This window comes from Phoxinus phoxinus, assembly GCF_949152265.1.
Source record: "Phoxinus phoxinus genome assembly, chromosome: 7".
Classification (NCBI taxonomy): Eukaryota; Metazoa; Chordata; class Actinopteri; order Cypriniformes; family Leuciscidae; genus Phoxinus; species Phoxinus phoxinus.
This window is the reverse complement of record NC_136882.1, coordinates 22,593,153-22,614,067: the sequence shown is the minus strand read 5'-3', so window position 1 is coordinate 22,614,067 and position 20,915 is coordinate 22,593,153. Positions and strand designations below refer to the sequence as shown.

General features: G+C 38.2%; 2 protein-coding genes across 17 annotated transcripts in view; one reads left to right on the top strand and one right to left on the bottom strand.

Moving 5' to 3' along the window:
* The window catches only part of gtdc1 (glycosyltransferase-like domain containing 1), a 44,394-nt gene extending 25,817 nt beyond the window's left edge, over positions 1–18,577 (top strand). For 2 of the 5 annotated variants that reach the window (XR_013798468.1, XR_013798469.1), the window contains exons 5-12: positions 1,225–1,320; positions 1,429–1,635; positions 7,498–7,607; positions 8,475–8,619; positions 12,105–12,175; positions 12,502–12,593; positions 13,393–15,844; positions 18,205–18,577. Coding sequence is in view for 2 of the 5 variants with exons in the window: in XM_079619893.1 (XP_079476019.1) it covers positions 1,225–1,320; positions 1,429–1,635; positions 7,498–7,607; positions 8,475–8,619; positions 12,105–12,175; positions 12,502–12,593; positions 13,393–13,494 (823 nt within the window). In the remaining 3 variants the exon portion in view is untranslated. Of the gene's footprint in view, positions 1–1,224; positions 1,321–1,428; positions 1,636–7,497; positions 7,608–8,474; positions 8,620–12,104; positions 12,176–12,501; positions 12,594–13,392; positions 16,668–18,204 lie in introns of those variants that run through there. The other 3 variants (XR_013798467.1, XM_079619893.1, XM_079619894.1) reach the window with 3 other exon arrangements.
* Positions 18,578–18,738: 161 nt separating this feature from the next.
* The window catches only part of arhgap15 (Rho GTPase activating protein 15), an 84,077-nt gene continuing 81,900 nt past the window's right edge, over positions 18,739–20,915 (bottom strand). For all 12 annotated transcript variants that reach the window (XM_079619881.1, XM_079619890.1, XM_079619885.1 and 9 more), the window contains one exon: positions 18,739–19,917. In XM_079619881.1, coding sequence (XP_079476007.1) covers positions 19,734–19,917 — 184 coding nt within the window. In that variant the 3' untranslated portion in view covers positions 18,739–19,733. The remainder of the gene's footprint in view (positions 19,918–20,915) is intronic.

Below are 20,915 nucleotides of genomic sequence, written 5' to 3'. Positions count from 1 at the left end.
AACTTGGAAAAAGTAGGCGGTAGAAATACACCCAACATTGTGGTGAGTCGAGGCAGCCATCTGTACGTAACTCAGAGAGAAACTCTCTTTACACCCGACTGGCTTTACAGCCCCTTTTGTTTTGAAGTCGATGAGTTCTCCAGCACTTGGAAGAATCCACATATATTATAAACATATTGTGGGAAGTCGTGCTAAATCGGTTAGTAGTTTGTCATGTTGTATTGCTTCCCTCCACCACAGAGACTTTGGCTCACTAAAATACATATATAAGTGCCACTTAGGACATCCTCTTTATTCAACCCAATTTAATGAACTGTACTATTGCATTATTTGTATTTTTTTTTCCTTTTATATTTAATTAAATTTTTCCTTCCCAAATATGCCTTGTTGCAGAGTGACAATGTTACATCCTTTGTTTTAAAAAATAGAAGATCTACTGTAACTGTAATGGAAGCTTTCACCGGCAGCCAAGTGTTTGCTGTTAGTGATCTGATGAATATCATGAATATCTTGAATGGCATTTGTAAATGTTTTGGACTTATTCAATCTGGACTAAAGGTATAGTGTCATATATCTGTCATTTCATAAAGCGGTACAAGGTTGTTTCTTTTTGGATTTTAACATTGCCTTCGGTTTTGCTCCACTGCAAAAAATAATAGAGCGTCAGTAAGCATGGGGGAATCTCGCTCTCAGGCAGCTAATTGGCTCGCGTCCATCTCACAACCTACAATTAGGACTCGCGGTGCCATGGAGGCAGCGCATGGGCTGTGCAGTCGCAGAGAACGGAGAAAGTGCTTTCTGCGTTTTATGGATTGCTTTTGGCAGAGAATTACGTGAAAATGTGACTTGTTTTAACTTCTTTAACTTGTAATAATCATCGTGGTTGCAGAATACATCAGTCCGGCTGTGTGCTCGACATATTTTAAGGCCGGGGAGAGAGAAATGCCACATGAGGGCCCTTTTTTCTTTTTTAAAATGTGGTTTTAGTTACCTTCTTTGTTTATTTTGCTCAAACATGTAATGTTCTGACTGGTGTAGCATATGAATTATTTGCTCCTTATGTTGTTTTTCATTATAGAAATCAGTGAAGGTTTGAGAAAAACATGTTTGAATTAGGAATGTGTTTACAGTCGTAGTGTTTTTTTTCTTTCTTCTTTTTTAAAATAGTTTTTCCCTAGTTTCTCTTATGTTGTTTTATAGGGTTTTTTCCTCTTTCGTCCTCAGATTCCTCCCTGCTCACAAACGTCTCAGGCATTCAGTGCGGTGTGATGATATCCACGCTCGGGCTGCTCAAAGCCTCGTTCAAACCTCAGGTCCAAGGTAACACTCTGTAGCACTGAAGGCTGTTTGTGCATTAAAATAGCTAAGACTGGTTATTTCTTGAGTGAATGATGGGGGCCTAACTAATGACCTTATTATAAACTCCAGCAGTTGTCCAGACCCCACAATACACTCTGAGCTACCTGGGAAGATTCTCAATGTGGCGGGGCCACAGCAGTCCTTGAAGCCCACGAGTGTCTCACCCCATCAGGAGACGTTGGAGAATCAGCCAGTGTCCCGTACGTATGATGATGATGATGATGATGATGAGAGAGGGAAACTTCGGCCACTCCACATAGTCTGGCCACATCGCTGGTAAGACGATCATGAAAACATTAGAAAGATTTATTCATCAAGAGCTTATTTAACATGCATTTATTTGTAGACATTTGGATTTAACAAAATACATTCAATATTTCACTTTTTCTTTTTATTAACTTTTTAACATTAACTGACTGATTCTTTATTTATAATTATATAATGACAATGCATTGTAAAAAATGTTTCTTCAACTTTGGGCACTTTTTCTCTTGTGGACTTAAATGACAATTCAAACTACTTAAAATTGATGAATATTAGTCTTTCTAAGGCTAATTTCATATCTAGCATTTGTTGTATACTTAAATGCACACAATTAGTACTGTATATATTTTTGTGAATTTGATAAAAATGAATTTTCACTATAAATATTGGAATAGTTTATGATTATGTCTCTCTTTGTTTGTAATCATAAATGTAATAATATTTATTTCACAAACTTCTGTCTGAGGCAAGGGTACAACAATAAAATGTTAGGCATAAGGCATTTGAAAAGTAGATCAAATAAATAACTACAGCATGGCATTTGTTTAAAAAAAAATACTGTTGTCATAAAAATCAACCCATGGTACATGAAAGTGCTGACACCCCTTATTTCATACAATTGCGGAAACTGCAGAGTTGAAAAATTGTAGAAGGTTGTTGATCATTTTCATGTTGAAATAATAGCTTTTAGTTTTCACTGTTCCCACTAAACAAAGAACTCGCATAGAAGTATAATGCGAGGACCTTGTTTCTCAGCAGACTTCAAACAATGTGCGACATAAAAGTGCCTCGAACATGAACTCGCAAACAACTACCATTCTGTGAGTTATTTGCTTTGGATTGTCCGGGGAATTGTTTGACAGTACGGCAGAGGCATGGAAAATGGATAACATGCTTGTTTTGGTACAACATGCATAGATAGACCACTGGTTCTTAGCATGTAATGTGTCCTCCGACCCCCTCGATGGTTGTGTAATATATTTCAGCATCATCTTATTGTTTTTCAAGATCAGTCTTGGCGTTTGAATATTATCAGTGCCATCGGTGTTTAAAAAAAAAAAAAGTTTGTATGAACAGAATCTCAATTGCAGAAACGACAACAGAAGGGAGCGTCTGTGCCATTGAGTTTCGTTCACAGGGACTGATGGGGGAGGGATGAGAAAATATTTTATTGCCCGCAGGATTGCTTTGTGGTTTTTGTTGAAGTTTAAATATCTTCCACTCCCCATATTTTAGACCTCTTCTTGGCATGAGTGGAAACCAAACAGCATTGTATCTCTACCTCATCTGCCATTGGGCAGAGAAAAAAAGAAAAGAAAAAAAAAGAAACTGTTGCTCAAGCCACATATTTCTCCCATGACTCTTTGCTCATCTCTTGGCAGTGATGATATGTTTCCTTACCAAAAAACACCCATAAATCAGATTAACAACCGAAAAGACCACCGGTGTCGAAGTTTGATGCTTGCACAGGGATTTTGCAATGTTTGTTTGTGTTATGTATCTGTCATTCACCTACTCTTGTATCAGTAACAAAAGCGTCCATTGTGTAATCTCTTCAAAACTGAGCAAAACACAGATGGATTAGCGCTGTTAACATCCGTGCCTCGTAAACGTTGGCTTTGGTCCGAGTTAAATTGGGATTTACACAGGGCGAGAGCTGCTGGAAAATAAGAAGGGGCTTGGATTATCTTTGACAGTGTGTCCCATTTCATCCTTTTTTCCAGCCTCTCTTTTTGTCATCATCACTGGTTGCAGATTGTTAATCTCCATGTGGCCTGGATAGGTCTTCATCCGTTGGATTACAGGACTGTCTTATTGCAGGCGCTGACTGGGGCGTATGGTCAGAGAGGGCAGCTGTTTGCAGGTGCATGTGATGAGGGCTTAAATTTGCTTCTGAAAAGCCCATTTACCTAAGAGGGTAACCTTGTTTTTCACGGTGACCAACAGGCACATGTTTTTACAAAAAAGAAAAAAAAAAAGAAAAAAAAAAACTGCAGTGAAGAAGACATTTACTAAAGTACACCATCAGACACATGGGCTTTCCCTCTGCTGGACCTTTGTATTTCAGGCGATCATTCTCTGCTGGCAATTACGCAATGTTTTTTCTTTTTCTTCTGTGGCCTGTCTTGAAATCCAGACATATTTGTGTATCTCTCGTTCTTCGCAGACTGTGCAGCGGGCACTAATGACCAAGTAAAAAAGACACGGGCACGGACTCGTCACCACACTGTGCTGGCATGGATCGTGACTGGTTCCACAATTCCTCCTCATCGCCAGAGACCCCCATTAGAGAGGGATGGCGCTTGGAAGGACATGATATGTTGGAGTTTTGAAAACGGCACAAAGGACTTAAAGCCGACTTGCGAGCGAAGGCAGAATTCCAGAAAATATTTGACTTTTGATGTTTGCACACAATTAAAACTAATGATTCAGGGTCACGTAATAGTAGAGAAGTGGAAAAGAAATCATTTACAGAGAGTAAACATAATATCAAAGACGTCAGCAGCACATACATTTTCACAACCATTCGTGTATATTTACCCCATTATTAGGACCCCACTGTGAACCCCTCCCTGCGGAGGAACAGTGAGAACTATCGACACGGTCATGGTTTGTTTTGTCTTGTTTCACCGGAGTCTTTGCCTCCGCTATTTTCAGCTGACCCTAATCAATCCCCAGATAACTGAATCCTGGGCTTTCAAGAGCCCCATTAATTAGCCCTTTCGCTTCCTTCTGATTTGAATCCTTTAACGTCATGCTTTTGCAGTAAATAGAGTTTGAATTTTAAAACATGCACCTCATGGGTGCGACTTAAAGGGGAATATTTAATCATAGCTGTCTAAATGAGAGGATCATATTCTTTTAAGTGGTACCGGATGACTGCTAATGAGGATTCGCCGGGTCCCTGCAGAACCCTTTTTTGTATTTGTTTTATTTGGTTTCTGTATCATTGCACTCTAAGGTCAAAGGGCAAGAAAACCCCCTAGTTTAGTATTGGGAAGTAACAGACACACACACACATATATGTGAGCATTTACACTACTGTTTAAAAGTTTGGGGTCAGTAACATTTTTTGTTGTTGAAGGAAGTTATTTAGCAAGGGTGCATTAAATTGATCAAAAGCTACAAAAAATATATATATTTCTGTGTGTGTGTGTGTGTGTGTGTGTGTGGTCCTGGTAAACCCCACGTTAAAGGGACAAAGCATTATTCTAAATCCTTGTCCTTGTGGGGACATTTTTTGGTCCCTATGACAGCTTATAAATCAAATTAAAACTTGAATGGTTTCTGTGACGGGCAGGTTTAGGGGTAGGGAAAGCCCCCATAAAACATGCAAACCCTGTGTGTGTGTGTGTGTGTGTGTGTGTGTGTCATTTATTTAATACATTATGGAATGGAATTTTATAATAATATCAGAATATACAATATGTATAATATATATTTAATAATAAATACAAGTATTTATTATGAATACCGCTTAGAAAGTAAGAGCAATCTTGATTGATTTTTGCAGTGTCTGTCCATTCTTGCAGTATAATCTCCACCTCAAACTTTATTTGGGTCATCCATGTTTGCCACCTATCATAAACATCTGCATTTAAAATGTCCCTTAAGTGTAGCTTGTAGAAAGTTTCTAATAATTAATCGCTAATATGCTTGTGATGTACGTTTATTAATCAGACCAGACGTCACAGGCCAGCAGCAGCCGCAAGTGCATCTTAGCGAACTTGTGTTTGAGCCGGTCTACACTCTTCCAGTTTTAGTGCGAGAGGCACGTTGAGCCCCAGCAATCCCTGCATAACATAACTGACATATTAATTAACCCTCCGCTATGCTGTCAGTAGGAAATAAGGCATCATGGCCCTCATGAAGGCTGTTTTAGTTACTAGACTGACAGGCCGGGTAATAGGCATCCCTGCAGTCGCCATGTCACCTCCCCGCAGGTCAACCAGTCTTAGTCCGGAGGAGGTAGCAATCACATCCACAATGTAGCGAATCAAAGAGGCTGCAAAATTAATGAGGGAATCAACGTCAAGCCAAGAGGGAAAAGGCAACATAAAAGAACCGGAAATGAGAGGAAATAAGCCCTCACTAATACCTCATCTAAGGAGATTCCACCCAAGTGGGAGGTGTCTTTTGTCAGAGCGCTTCTGCCCCGGTAATTGTTTTTGACCTTCAACGTCGTCATTTTTGTGAAGAGAGCTCTTTCTCAGATAGTATACCGAACGACAGTGCCGACGAGCTCAGAGATTTGTCAAAGCCTCTTTTGTGTAACGTGTATGAGCTCTGTAAGGCCGTTGTTCGGTAACGTACCTCTGCTTTATCAAGAGGATGAGCTGCATGGATCACCATTCCACTGTCAGGGGTTTGAAAGGACTTCAGGCGCGCAGTTTAGGCCAGAGAGAAGGATTTCAAACCAGTACACACCGAGAGTCGTCGTATTCGGAGGGAAGCTTCTTCATCAGATGTGCTTTCTGTATGTTGGTTAGCATTTGTTTTTTTGATTGCAGAATAAAAACAGGGGCTCGCTGTGGAGCGGTCCGAAATGCACTTCGGAAGTAATTACGTGAGAAAGAAGACTTACACGTTTGCGGCCATTTGATAACAGAATTGTTTAAAGCAATTTTTTTTTTTTTTTTTTTTTTTTTTTTTAAAAAGAGTAATCATCCGGCTCAGTTATCAACGATATACAGTATTTTTTTTACATTTTTGTATAATATATATATATATATATATATATATATATATATATACAGTATATATATATATATATATAGTTTATATTTTATTGTTTTATTATATACATGTGTTTAAGATTGTGCAAAATACTCATTGATCTTCTCACAGTACAAAATAAAATTGAAATAGAATTTAATAAAACACATTCTTTGAAGTACTCCTCATTTAATCTTCTCAGAACCTGTAAAGTGTGACTTGGAACTAAAGGCACACTTTAGACTTCAGAGTGAACTATTTTTGAGGTAATGAAGCGTTGCCAGTGATCGCTGTGAAGCTGCTCACCAGATCTCTTGGCTGAGCTCAGAACTTTAATGGAAGCACACCAGCAATCAGCGTCCTGGCTGGATCACAGTGACAGAACATGTGGCCTCAGCTTCAGATGTGTAATTAAGGTATACGAGCTGCGATTCCAAGAGGAACTTTCAGAACTCATTCCACGCACTTCAAATGTAAATAATTGTATTAGCATTCCCATTTGTTTACACATTTCTGCGAAATCAAAATTAAAAATGTCAAACACTGACTTTTTTATCACAGATTTTACCTTTTCTCTGTATGTTTTGTATTATTTCAACAATAACAAAAGAGCATATGTAAACAGAAAAGTTGAAGGTCATAAAAAAAAAAAAAAAAAAGCAGAAATGGACGTTTGGTCACAAATTTTGCATGGATATTTTTACAAAATGAAGATTAGTTAAAGATAATAATAGTTAAAGATGAATATTATTATTATTAGTTAGATACTAATAATACTAACAACTGTTAATAAACAACCTTTTCTCTCTCTCGTGTGTGTGTGTGTGTGCGTGTGTGTGTGTGTGTGTGCGTGTGTGTGTGTGTATGTGTGTGTGTGATTCAGCAAGGGTGCATTAAATTGATCAAAAGTCTAGTACTTGTGTGGTTGGTGATGTTCCTCGTTTAATACATAATATAATATAAATATGATTAAATAAAATAATATGCTATAAGTTTTAATGTTAATATGATGGGTACTGATTTTTATTTTCTACACTTTATTTTTGAATAATTTTTTTTGGTAATATGTTTTGTTACTTTCCTGCTATTAATTAATTTGTATTTATGTTATTGTTTCCAAACTGTGAAATAATCAGTGTTTTGTCTTTCTGGCTAAAGGGAACATGACAAAGACCCACAGCTGTTCTTCCAGACCTTACTGAAACTCAAAGAACGACAGCTGAGCTTTGAAGTTTCTGTCCTGGGAGAGACCTTCACTGACGCTCCAGGTACATCATGTGCTGTATGGATTAGGGATGGGGATATAATTAAGCATTCATGGTGTGATAACATTTCTTTTAGACAAAATTTTCCAGTTAGTAGCATATCATTTTTTCTTCACCAAAATGGTCTCTTTCTTTCTTTCTTTCTTTCTTTCTTTCTTTCTTTCTTTCTTTCTTTCTTTCTTTCTTTCTTTCTTTCTTTCTTTCTTTCTTTCTTTCTTTCTTTCTTTCTTTCTTTCTTTCTTTCTTTCTTTCATGGAATGATTTAGTTGTTTGACACCTCTGATGTCATGCACAAATGTAATTACATGTTTAACTTTGAAACAAATTTGTTAAGTGCATCGCTTTAGGTTCAAAGATTGTCTGTTTATCGCACACAGGCAATGTTTTCATTGGCAAAATACACTCCTCATTAGTCGACAATTATGTTTTAATATCTTTCGGACAGTCTTAAGTATTTATGGTGTCGTGTTCATTTCATTTATGTGCCCGCACACTCTAGCGCTGCCAAAGCGAGACTTACAGGAAACACAATCTCTTATATTGAGATGCAAAGTTTTATCGTGGCATGAACAGCCACGGGACCAAAAGAAATAAACAGATCGTAAAGGTTGCTCATGTTATGAAATTATGTTTACGATTGCTCGGAAGGCAATCACATTGAAACGGTTTTAATCTATTTTGATTTTGCTAATAGAATCACGTTATTGATTATTTGTGCCCTTCTCCGTTTTATGTCCAAATTTATGATGGGCCTTGCTTATTTTATCTCCTCGCAAAATATGACCAAAACTTTAAACATCCCTCTCTCCGCTAATTACTACACGTCGATATTGAGGCCTCTGTCCCTTTCTCCGTTCCTTCCCACTATAGACATCTTTTCAGAAGCCAAAGAACAGTTGGTTGACCACATCCAGCACTGGGGTTTCATGCCCAGTAAGGAAGATTACCTCAAAGCGCTGTGCCAAGCAGATGTCGTCGTTTCCACAGCCAAGCACGAGTTTTTCGGAGTAGCAATGTGAGTTTCATCTGCTGTCTGTCACAGAAATATGTTCTCTCCAAACAGAAAGTCACCACAGTGGTTTATTTATGTTGATTAGCACAAGTGTTGTTTGCTGCTTTTGTGAAATTTAGGAAAAGGTATTAGTTTCAGTCAATGTAGTCATTCATATTAGTGAATTACCACAGAATTCATAGCATCCCCCATTTGTTTAGCCTCCAAAGTTATGTGAAACTATACAAAATCAACGCTTGTACAGAAAGACTGCTCCATCATGCCGCGTTTTAGCACAAAATGTGAAGATTACCTTGAGCGTGTAATTCTCCAAACCCCAAACAGGCCCAGAAAAGTTCATGGCTTAATTGAAAGGTTGCTTTCAATCCCAAAGGCCTGTCCTCTCCTTCTGGGGTTGTTTCACAGTCAGGAGGGTACTGCGTGTGTTTTCGGAGCGACCTTTGAAAGCACCAGCTTTGATGTGTTCAGTATCGCCTGGATCAATATCTTCAGTCACCTGTGCTCGACTTTTGAAGAGTTTGTTAGATAATGCCCAGAGCCAAGGTAGCACTCATCCAAAGTGTGCTAGCAGGGGCTCGTTCCACACAGGGGACTTCAGTCACCCTTGTTCTCTACGCTAAATGTATACATCCTATTAGATGACAGCATTGATGCATTTTCCGGGCTGTGATATCGATTGGATGGAAACATCCTTTGCTTTGCGAGGTAACGGTTTAGACTCGCGTTCCCTCTGGGACTCTTACTACATACGGCTGAGGTTGTTCTCGATTTCATTAGATCAAAGTCCAGCGGAGAGGAGGAATAAGGAGACTCCTCAGCTGTGTGTGTTTTAAGTTTATGTCCTCAGGCGATGTGTGTGTTCAAACACTGATCAAACACCTGCTGTCGGCTTTTCATAATAATGTTGAACTTCCCAAAAACATCCCTTTTGAATTGAGCTGAATTGGGGTAATTGATGCTTGGGTGTTTCTTTAACTACGAGCACACCACAGGAGAATTGTCTCTTTTTTATGTTTAAGAATTTGGACAAATCCCACCACAGTGTCATTTTGCATTCCATTTTGCACTACCATTCTTTTGATAAAAATGACACTAATGTGTATAGTTAAGGTGAATGTCTAAAGCTCATATGTTATGCTAAGCACATGCACATAAATAACATTTGGACAATTTATAATTGCATCATTTAACAAAATAATATATTGATTTGAAATGATGCACAATATAACAATAGTAATATTTATCTTAATATTTACCCATTTTTTACTTCATCTCAAGCATACTCTTTACTGAGACGTTTGTATCCTCAACAATTAAACTAAATTTAGAAGAAGAAAAAAACTTTCTTGGGGAAAAACTTTTGGGTGTGAATGAAATTATGCCCCAACAAGTTGCTATTTAATTAATTTTTTCCCCCAAAATAAATACTTAAATGTATCATGTTTTTATTCACCCTTTGCTTAGATTATCAAAATCTTACATTTAATCATTTATATTTTTGGTAGATTTTAATATTTTAACATACAAAATCTGGGGAAAGTGTTAAGCAATGAAATATGTGACCCTGGATCACAAAACCAGTCATAAGTCTCACGGTTATATTTGTGGCAATAGCCAACAGTACATGTTATAGGTCAAAATTCTCGTTATCATTAGGATATTAAGTAAAGATCATGTTCCATGAAGATACATTTATTTTTGTGAGTGGATGCAGCACAATCGCGAACATAAATGGACAACAAGGCGATTTTCTCAATATTTAGATTTTTTTGCGCCATCAGATTTTCAAATAGTTGTCTATCCTATTTCTAACAAACCATACATCGATGGAAAGCTTATTTATTCAGCTTTCAGATGATATATACATCTCAATTTCAAAAAATGTACCCTTATGATTGGTTTTGTGGTCCAGGGTCACATATGTACATAAGACATTTGAAAAGTATAACGTGACCATAATAAAAAAATCTGTTCGTTTCAATAAAAATCAACCCCTGGGACATAAAAGTGCCTGAAGTTGAAACAACATCCACTTACTAAATCAATTTTGCTACAAAGGACTAATGACATGAGAAAAAGGCCGCAAGACCACAGAACTTGAATCACCTGCTCAAATGCTTTCGCCGATCAGTCCTTGCGTCTCATTGGTCAGCTCCACGCCACGCAAGGGGACTTTTCTCCACCGTGTTCTGTCCTCGTTATTGTGGAAATTAGCCTAATCTGATTAATTGTCAGCAGACGCCCATCCGTGCCCTCCAGAAAAACAGTAAGGCAGCCAAGCAGAATGATCGCCTAATTATATTTGAGATGAAAAGCCTGATAAGCATTTGCACGCTCACACATTAACTGCATTGACATGGAACTGACCTTAATCAGTTTCATACGACGGGCTGTCATAGACTCCAGCCGAGAAACTTTGATTTACTGTGTTCACTGCGAATTTGATCAGGGAAGGGGATGTTGACGTTGCAGAGTAGGTAATACTACACTAAACCTTCACTGTCTGGTGTTTGCTCAAGGACGGTGACTGTTGTGCTGTTGTTTTTCTTTTCCTTTGTAGAGAAATTACAGCTAGGCGATGTGTTCAATTTTTTCTCCAACTGGCTTATGATGCGTTGGAATAAAGAGATGTAAATAAAAATTGGGATGCAAATATATGAACCCACCAAAACAGCTCGAGCCTTTAATCCTGAAACTGCAAAAAAAATTAAAATAAATGTCTTTGTTTTCTTATGTCACAAATCTGAAGGTTTGCTGTTAGCAGTGTATGAGTGACCATTAAATATGTAATGATACAAACCACTTTGAAACACAACTTTGAGACGTTTCACAAAGGAGGAGATTTGTCCCATTGCTCAATCAGAATCTTGAAATTTCTGCCGTGAATGGCAGAGGGCTAATCGGATATTAAAATATGCATGGTTTTAGCATGGGAAATGAGATGAGGATCTGATGGTGAAGGGATAGATGGATAGACTCATTAAATATTAATACTCATTCTACAAAATATTTAAACAGCCGGTCATTTCCACTGCCAGCAATAGGGGTTCAAATGAGTTGAATCAGTTGGGAGCAAAGTTTGCCCTAGATTGAACTATTTGATGAACTAAAAGCATGAGATAGTGTGCAAAACTATGCCATAGTTATGAGGTAGCATTAGTTCATTAGGTATTTGAAGTATAAAAATGATTTGAGAATGCTTTGATCTGCTGTGTATAACGGTTGAAACTGATCAAGGTGTAAGTCCGGGGTGCCGCTCCATCTGTCAGTCGGTCAGTTGCAAAAATAATGATCCCTCTAGTTATGATGGCTTTGTTTAGTATTGGCAGCTGTTTTGGTTTGTCATCAGCCTCATAGTGCTGAACTTTTATGGGCGCTGTTTCAGAAATTTCTAATTGGGGAAATGGAGTCATTTGAATAGATTTGGTCAATACAGCACTGATGCACTATGGAATTGAACCTTATATGACATAAATCTTCTCTTTCAGGTTAGAAGCGGTCCATTGTGGTTGTTATCCCCTGTGTCCGAAGGCTTTGGTCTATCCTGAAATATTCCCTGGTAAAATTCTTCTCTCGTTTTCATGATTTGCCAGTGATGAGAAAACTGGCTCGATTTCATTTGCAAAAGAGGATTTATTGTCGCAGGCAAAGCGGCTATGTTCAACTTCTGCGTATAATGACTTATTCATCTTAAAGCACAATCGAAGAATTTGCCATAAACCATTCTGGCGTTTTTATATAAATAAATAAATATAACCACAGTTCAATAATGTACAGCATCACACACAGCATGGTGTCAGCTGAATTTTTAATGCTGAAAGTGCCTGCGATCTCATCTGCTCTTTGAGGTTTCTTACTTATCAAATATGTATTTTCCTCTTGTAGCAACATATCTGTATTCAACACCTGAACAGCTGTGCAAAAGACTACAAGACTTCTGCAAGCATCCACAATTAGTCAGACAACATGTTATTCAGGTAAATGGTGTTCATTTCACTGGAAATCAAATCAACCACAAAGATTTCTACAGAGAATTCTATATTTTTTTGTGCTTTTTAGTCATAAAACACTGTGATTCAAGGCTAATACATGATCAGTTCTCAATGCAAGTCGTGCCTCTTGCAGGAATCATATTTATAACCTGACTTTTTTTTTGTTGTTGCTCTAAATCCCGTTGAGATATACAACAAATCAGTCATGTCAAGCGCTTTATCGCCATTGTAGAGGTACAGCGAGATTAATAAAAGTCATCAATTTGTGGATCGCAAGTCTGTTATCAATGCTCCATGCTAAAAAATACATGCAATATAATCATGCACAGTTAGGAAACAAGAAAAATAAAGTCTTAATTTTACACAGGGAAATAAAATGCTTCCTGTTTCTTTTGTTTCTGAGGTCAAAGGTCATGCATCCACTGTATTTTGAGGTGAATTTGCCTTGTAGAATCTTAAATGCAAGATAAAAAGAAACCACAAAAAAGGCTACATTAAATATGGTTTGACATCGTTTACACCTTGTTTGTCATCCACAATTTTAATTATTGACTTGATATACACATTTAATAAAAAATAAATATACAATAAAAAAATGTCTCACTTGATGTCGAATTTAAAATGATGAGATTATTCAAATCTACATCCTGAAACGAAACCACTTGAGAACGACTACTTCACTAATCATTAAACAATCGGATTCCAAATCTGTCATAAGACTTTCACAGTTCTCTGCTTTTCCCATCTCATTCCCTCGTATTCTCTTTGTCTCTCTGTTTCCTAGGTGAACCTCAGCGCCTTCTCCTGGGACACTCTGGGGGACGGTTTCAGATCCCTCCTGAGAGCAGACAGTGACATGATGTCAACAGAGGAGCACGTGTCATGACTCGTGACCCCCAAGAAATACATTATGATTTAAAATCCAGCCTCATTGTTAAAGAGAGTTTATGACCCAGAAAACCTCTCTGCTATTATTTAAGAAAAACATGTATATGTGATTTTAATGTCCTCGTATGCCGGAAAAAAAAGCAACTTTATATTTGTGGTTAATGAAAAAAAAGAACAAAGTAAAAATAAACAATCAAAAAACCTGAAACCGCTTTCGTGTCGCGCAAAGGCGGGCCCACCTCATATTTCGGTTCATATCCATTTTTATCCTTTGTGCCGGAGGACTCCAGCCTGGAATTCTGGAGTCTTTGGTTCCCACTCCGACAGAGCGGCAGCCAAGTTGCGGCTTGAAACGTTGTGGGCTCTTGCTCCACCTGAGGTTGCCAGGTTGTGACAAAGTCCCCCGAGGCTCAGTAAAGGTTGATGCAAGGCTTCCCCAGGACTGTGGTTGAATCTAAATATGGTTCTTTTATTTTCCTTGCGTCGGAGACCTGGCTGTGCGTTGCAGCCGGGAACCCGCTGCATAATTAAGGGGGCATGGTAACTAGCTATTTATATGTGTTTGCAAAATGTAAAATCTGGGCAAACTAACAATGGCCTGTCAGATTTTCCATAAAGATATAAGTGTCTGCTTTCACATCACAGCAATGCCACAATCACACGGCCCACTTCAGGCCTGCCAACATATGTGTTATTAAAAGAGGCCTGACTTTTATTGCAGGAGTTATTGAAGGATTCCGCCTTTATTATCAGACATTCTCTTAATAAAGCTGGGGACTTTCAGGCGTTATTATATCAGATGCATCGATTTTTCAGGTGCGCCGGACGGAGGATTCGAATTAAACTCAAATATAATCACGCCGCCGTCTTCTCGCACGCAACTGAGATTAGTCGCATTACTCCTCATTAAGGAGGAGTGCTTCCTTCATAGCTCATAGAAAAATAGTCCTAATATCCTACCTCCATATGTAACGCATTTCATATTTTAGGGAGACAGTGAGACCTTTTTGTGCGCTGTGTTTTGAATGAGTCTACGTTATCATATATGATTTGCCTCTTTGTTAATCTGAAAGTGAATACATGTGACTTATGAGGAGCAGATGAATGTGATTGACTTGTTTGCACCTTATCCTGCATTATCATATGAGTTTGCCATCTACCCCGGGCCGACCTGAGGTCAGGCCCTAATGACGCCATAAAGCCTATAACCTGCCGTTTCGGCACAAAATGTCACCCCACATATAAAAAGTTAATAGCAACCTCTATAAAACTCAGTGCACATTAAACCGTTTCATTGGCCTGTTGCTGTTTTCTCACTGATGGTGTTCTAGGGAAGCAAATTTAATGCCGGCCGAATTCGATGGCAAAACAAATGGAATTAAGACTTGTGCGGTCTTCTCAACCCCCCCTTCCCAGCAGCACAGAGCTTGGAAAGCTGCCATTCATATTATATGGCTACATTGGTAGATATATTAATATCTGACAGGGGAATCGCTAAAGTGAATTGATCTGATCCAGCGTCAGGTATAAATACCCGTCTGTTTAAGGTCAGCTTAGTTTATGATATTCAGACCTTTGAACGTTATCAGATAATGGAATGTCAATTCGATTCTTGGAAGTGAAGGTAAGAATACTTGTAGCGTTCTCTCTGTCATTCAGAGCAGAAACTCACTGCAAATGAAACGCACAGAATCATCACAGCCTCTTCTGAAACCAGCAAAAGGATTTAGGAAATGGAAAATGGAAATGGCACTTTAATGAGAACCCTCAAGTTCTGAATTGAGCAAAATTTAGCGGTCACAGTGCAGTTTGAGCATGGCTGTCACCAAATTAGGAAGGATTTATTTCTTCATATGTATTAAATATGTATTTATTTTTTGCATTATTTTCGTTTAATTTCGGGAATGTTATTTCAACCTTCTAGGTCAACAGGTCAGTCTCTAATTATTTGCCTAACCCGACTGACTAGCACCTGTAATATCTATCACCTTATTTTTGTTAGTTCTTGTTCGTCAAATGCCATTGGTCGTATCTAATAATAATAATAATAGAAATAAATAACATAATTTTAAAGTAATTTATTTTCTAACACAAGGGAAGGTTCTTAAATAGGTTAGGCATGGAGTGTACATGAAGAGGCTTTTATTTTCTTTGCTTGCTGTTCGATGCAAGTTTATTTATTTTAGTCTTTTTTTCACACCAGCTCATGTTGTGGCACGCTGTCCAATTATACCATTACCAAGGGGAACGTGTGTACTACTGTTTGTGGTTATACAGTACGCTTGTGTGATTATATCACTTGTGTTTCTCCTCATAGGATGAGAAGGCGGTCCTGGCTGAAGTGACAGGTAGAATACTCATCTTTTCACTCCGAGTTTGTGTAACATTGCCCTGATCTATGATCTTAAAGGAAGACCGGAGGAGTGGATAATAGAGAGAAAGAGAGAGAGAGAGCGAGAGAGAGAAAGAGATGTAGTTGTCCTCGTATGACTCATTCATATGCTATCAATATGCTGCCATGTTCTCTTGGAGCCCAGGCTCTTTTTAATGGGGCCTGGTGGTTAGAACATGGCAGGAATCTCACAGGGACACTGTATTGTTATGCTTTCATTTACTTTTGGGCCCTTTCTTGCGTTTCTTTTTCAGTTTTTTTGCGGACTTACAAAGACGCTCGTTTCCATGAAGCTCTGCCAAGAAGGATGGGAAAACAAAATGTGGGGGTGGGGTGTGTGGGAGTTTGTCGGGGTTCGGAAAAGCGCAGTAGTCTCCAGTTATTACATGAAATCATTAGACGTGGAACGTCTTGGCTTACGTAGAGAAAACATGAAGGCAAGTTTCATACGGCTTTGTGCGCCCCTTGCCCACCGACCGCATGGCGTCAATAGAGCCCTTCACACTGGTCACAGTGGTTAGCAGACCTGATCATTTGATCAACTCATTTGTTCTCAAAAAAAATTACGATAAGTGTATATAAAAGCCATCCACAAAAGTATTAAGCTGCACAACTGTTTTGAACATTGATAATAATAAGACATGTGTCTTTAGCAGCATATCATAATATTAGAATGATTTCTGAAGGATCATGTGACATTGAAGAGTGGAGTAACAATGCTGTAAATTCAGCTTGCCATCACATGAATAAATTACATTTACAATATATTACAATAGACAAATTATTTGTTTAAATTGAAATATTTTGCAATATTACTTTTTTATTGTATTTTTGATCAAGGAAATGCAGCAAGATACTTTAAAAAACATATATACTCACTCACACACACTTGGCAAGGTCAAAATCCTTGCAGCAAACAATCTGTGTGAAATACTGAAATAAATACTTTGGCTTTTTTTTTTCTTTTTTTTTTTTGATTCAGTCACTTCACACCACGTTCCAAACACTCAAAATGCACCACACCTTTTCACAAGCCAATTTGATGGGAGGCCTTAATTTTGCACATATTAATGAGCAAAGCACCACCTGCAGTACGACGGCTCTCAAAGTGTGAGATGTGTTGCACAATGCCCATGCAGTGTCATGTGACCATGGGATCTAGCACAAAATAAATCTGGGCGTTCGCTTCGTGTACATGGCAAATATCTGCCAATAGTCTCCCCTGGGTTACTTACCACCTCAGTCCATCCACCCACACATTTAGATTTCTTGTTATTTGAAGCATTTAATGCAAGAATGAACTGAACATGTTTAGTGCTTACTTTTGACCAAGACCATATATATCACAGTGGTGAGTGTAATTAATTACTAAGCAATCTAATTACTGTACTTTTTCAAGGGAAACATTATTAAATTAAAGTAAGGGATTACTCTTAATTTTTCTGTAATTTGATTAGTTACTTCTGAAGAAATTGCATTAAATACTGCACAAATTCTGTATAAAACAATAGCGGATTTTCCATCAATGTTAAAATGTTTTTAATGTAACCTCCCTTTATACATTTAGGTCAGTTGAAGAATACTTTATGCAATTATTGTTTATTAGAAAGAATCAAATGTGCATTTTCGTGTCTGCCCTTTTATATTTAGAAAAAATAATAAGTAATACCAATACTTTATAGAGAGAGAGTAATTAGTACGGTAATCTAATTACTTAGTTGAAGATGTAATTAGTATAGCTAGTATTTAATAACTTTTTTAGAGTAACAGAGTGTGTGTGTTTGTGTGTGTGTGTGTGTATACACAGTATATACACTGTAAAAAATATATATGATCAATAAGTTATGACAACATGTTTTTTACATTGCTTTAACTCTATAAAAAGTTGAAATGGCTTAACTTATTATGTTATACAATATACAACTATGTTTTAAAGTCAGTTTAATGTTATTTAAGTTGAAATGACTTAACAGTCCAAGTTGATTTCACTTAAGTTGGTGCCTTACATTTGTCAGTACATCACACCCAAATGTCATCCTATATAATTGGAACTCGTGTCAAATAGAAGACACTCGAGTTCACAGGGTGTGTTTAACGTAAAGCTCTGACTGCATTAGAATCATAATCATGGCTTTTAGTGCCATCTTTTTTCTCTTTCCTTCTCATTGAAGCAATTGAGCATTCCTGGCATGTGATATTTTTTTTAGGTGTCAAGACATAATGACAAACGAAGCCAATGCGTTCAATACAAGATCCAAGCTTTCTGTAAACCTTTTTGTGAAGAAAAAAAACCCCAAACTGTGTTTCTTTTCAAAGGTTCTGAGATGAAGGTCTTGGTGGCCTGCCGAACTCGTTAAGGTCCCAGAGTGAAGCGCAGCTGTGCCAGAGAGGTCACTAAAAGCTGCAGCTCGTTTCACTGCGTTATTTTCAGTCGAGATTTAGAAAGACGCACAGCCCGCAAATCTGGTTTATGTCGCCCTCCTGTTCCTCCAGTACCCCTTCATCATTACTGCTCGAGATGCCAAACTATGAGGGATCTGATGCAGGGAAAATGCTACAAGGATGGATGGCTCTTCCCGTAATTACAGACTCTCTCTTATCTTTGGGATGGAATTAAAAACACATTCCATGCAGACAGTCTCAGTACTGGCCTGCGGGAAGCAAATAAAAAGAGACTGCTGTTCGAGAATTGGAGAGGACTTTGGCAGTTTGATTAGAAACCGATGTGATCACGCTGTACGTTATCTGACAATGCAAAGAGCCCATAGAGTGACAGAAGTAAAGGCAGAAAACTCACACTTTGTAATACAACATGAAATATTCTTGAAAGGCATATATATGTTTTACTGTTTTAATGAAAAAATATTTTACTTCAAATAAAAACCAATACATGAACATATCTACCATTAATAAAACACAACGTCACAATATAATAAAGCAAATACCTGTTGCAACAGCAAGTCTGCGCTGCTAGAAAATAACCATAAGATCTAAGGCCTCATTTATGAAATACTGCGTAGAAACCGTCCTACGTTTGATCTTACGATCAATCCTCCAATGTGCGTAGCTGTGATTCAGAAAACGAACGTGCGTACGCCTCTCTTCCAGATCTTGATCTTCAATGATCTTGAAATTGCGCAGCTGAATGGTTTCTGCATCTTGTAAACACAACTTAAAGTCATTAACATATAAAAGAGCACCATTCAACGTCTAAATGCTTTACTTGAGAATGTCGAGCGGCAATAATTGCTTAGATTTCCCAATACCTGCAGTCCTCCGACTCTCTGCCACAAGGAAAACTGCAAGTCTGCTTAGAACCTGACGTGGCGCTAAGCATTTTTTCACATCAAAGTCTGTTCTTATAAATATGACCGTTGCTGTGGAATTTAGTGTACGCACACTCGGAGTTCAAATCTGTGCGTACGCACTTTTTATAAATGAGGCCCCTGGTTTATCATCTCAGGTTTCTGCTGAATAAAAGTTTCACAAAAAACTGGCGAAAATTGCCTACATCCAAAATTAAAATGATCTAATACGAAATATCAGTATACAAAACCCATTTACAAAAACTGCTTTATTTCCCTACCATTTATATCATTACAAATATACAGCTTTTCAACTTTGTCAATTATGTTTTCAGGTATGATACAATGTGAAATTTGCATTATACAAAAATATAAATTTATATATTAAAATTATATATAAAATTATAGATGTGACTGTTAAACAATATTTTTCAAATGGCAAAAGGAGCAAGAAATAATTTCACATGGGTGTAACATCCAGCCAGCCAACATGTTTTTTTGTTTTTTGGCAGTCTCTTTCCAGAATACTCTGGGGTCACTTTACACACCCCCCGGTCCAAAGATCTCCACACATTCAATGAGAATGGACTCCACTATTTGGTTCTGGTACACCATATTGACTTCCATGTTTCCTGATTCAAACTCGGGCCACATGAGAGTCGGTCCAAACACAATGCTGACGCCCTGGGTTGACATTAAGTTTTCCTTTGACTTCGTCAAGAGTCTGTAAAACAGAAAAACACAGGATCATTGATGTAATACGATAGCAATGAATATAGTTTCTCGTGAAGATCCTTAATGGAAGAACTGACTATGGCGTACAAGTACAACCATTTCCTCCAAGCTTAAAGTGTGCACGTTTCCTGTCATAAAAACCTACTTAGAACATTGGTGACGGACCATCGGCAGGGTGTTTTTGAGGACTTGTGCCTGGTCTTTGGAGGCATCTAAGCGCACTTTTAGCAGAATGCCTCTGAGCTGAGGTTTGGCTGTGGTGGAGAGACAATCAATACTGGGGTATTGGAGGACTCTTAGAAGGAGCCAGATTGGAGCCCTCTGGCTCTGTTATGGGTTGAGGCCTGGAAAGGGAGGGAGGGATTGTGGTGGAGGGCTGCCTTCCAAGTTGTCAACGGGATCCTGACTAAGAGGTGGGAAGCAGGCTTAACATTTTGAAGTAAACTTTGCATGGTTTTACGGCGGCCCAGTCCTGAAAGGTACTGATTAGTAGTGTGTTGGGTTTACTGCACTCACGTATATTGTACCGTAGTGTAACCGACGTCCTGTGCCATCTACATTTATGGTCACATCTATCAAAATAATGGTCTACAATTATGCAATGCAATTCAACAATCTATAATCCCCATGTTGTTGTCAAAATACTCACGCACAGGCTTCCTCAGCTAGACACGCTCAGCTGTAAAGAGGTAATGATGGTGCTACATGTGACGTCCCTCCGCGTGTGTTATTAGGAAGCCATTTCAGTTGAGAAACACAACTTAAGAGGCAGGCCAAGCGCTCTCAATAATTCCCCATTAATGTGTATAATTAACCTCGGCCATTTCGTTTCCCCTGTACATCACAGCTAGACGCTTGTCCTGCCATGAGCATTTTAACCTAATTAGCGCACTATGATGTAAGGATCTCGGCTGCCATTGCTAATGGTCTGCTAATGATCTTAAGGAGAGAGACTTCATTTCCCGAAGTGATTTTTCAAAACATTAA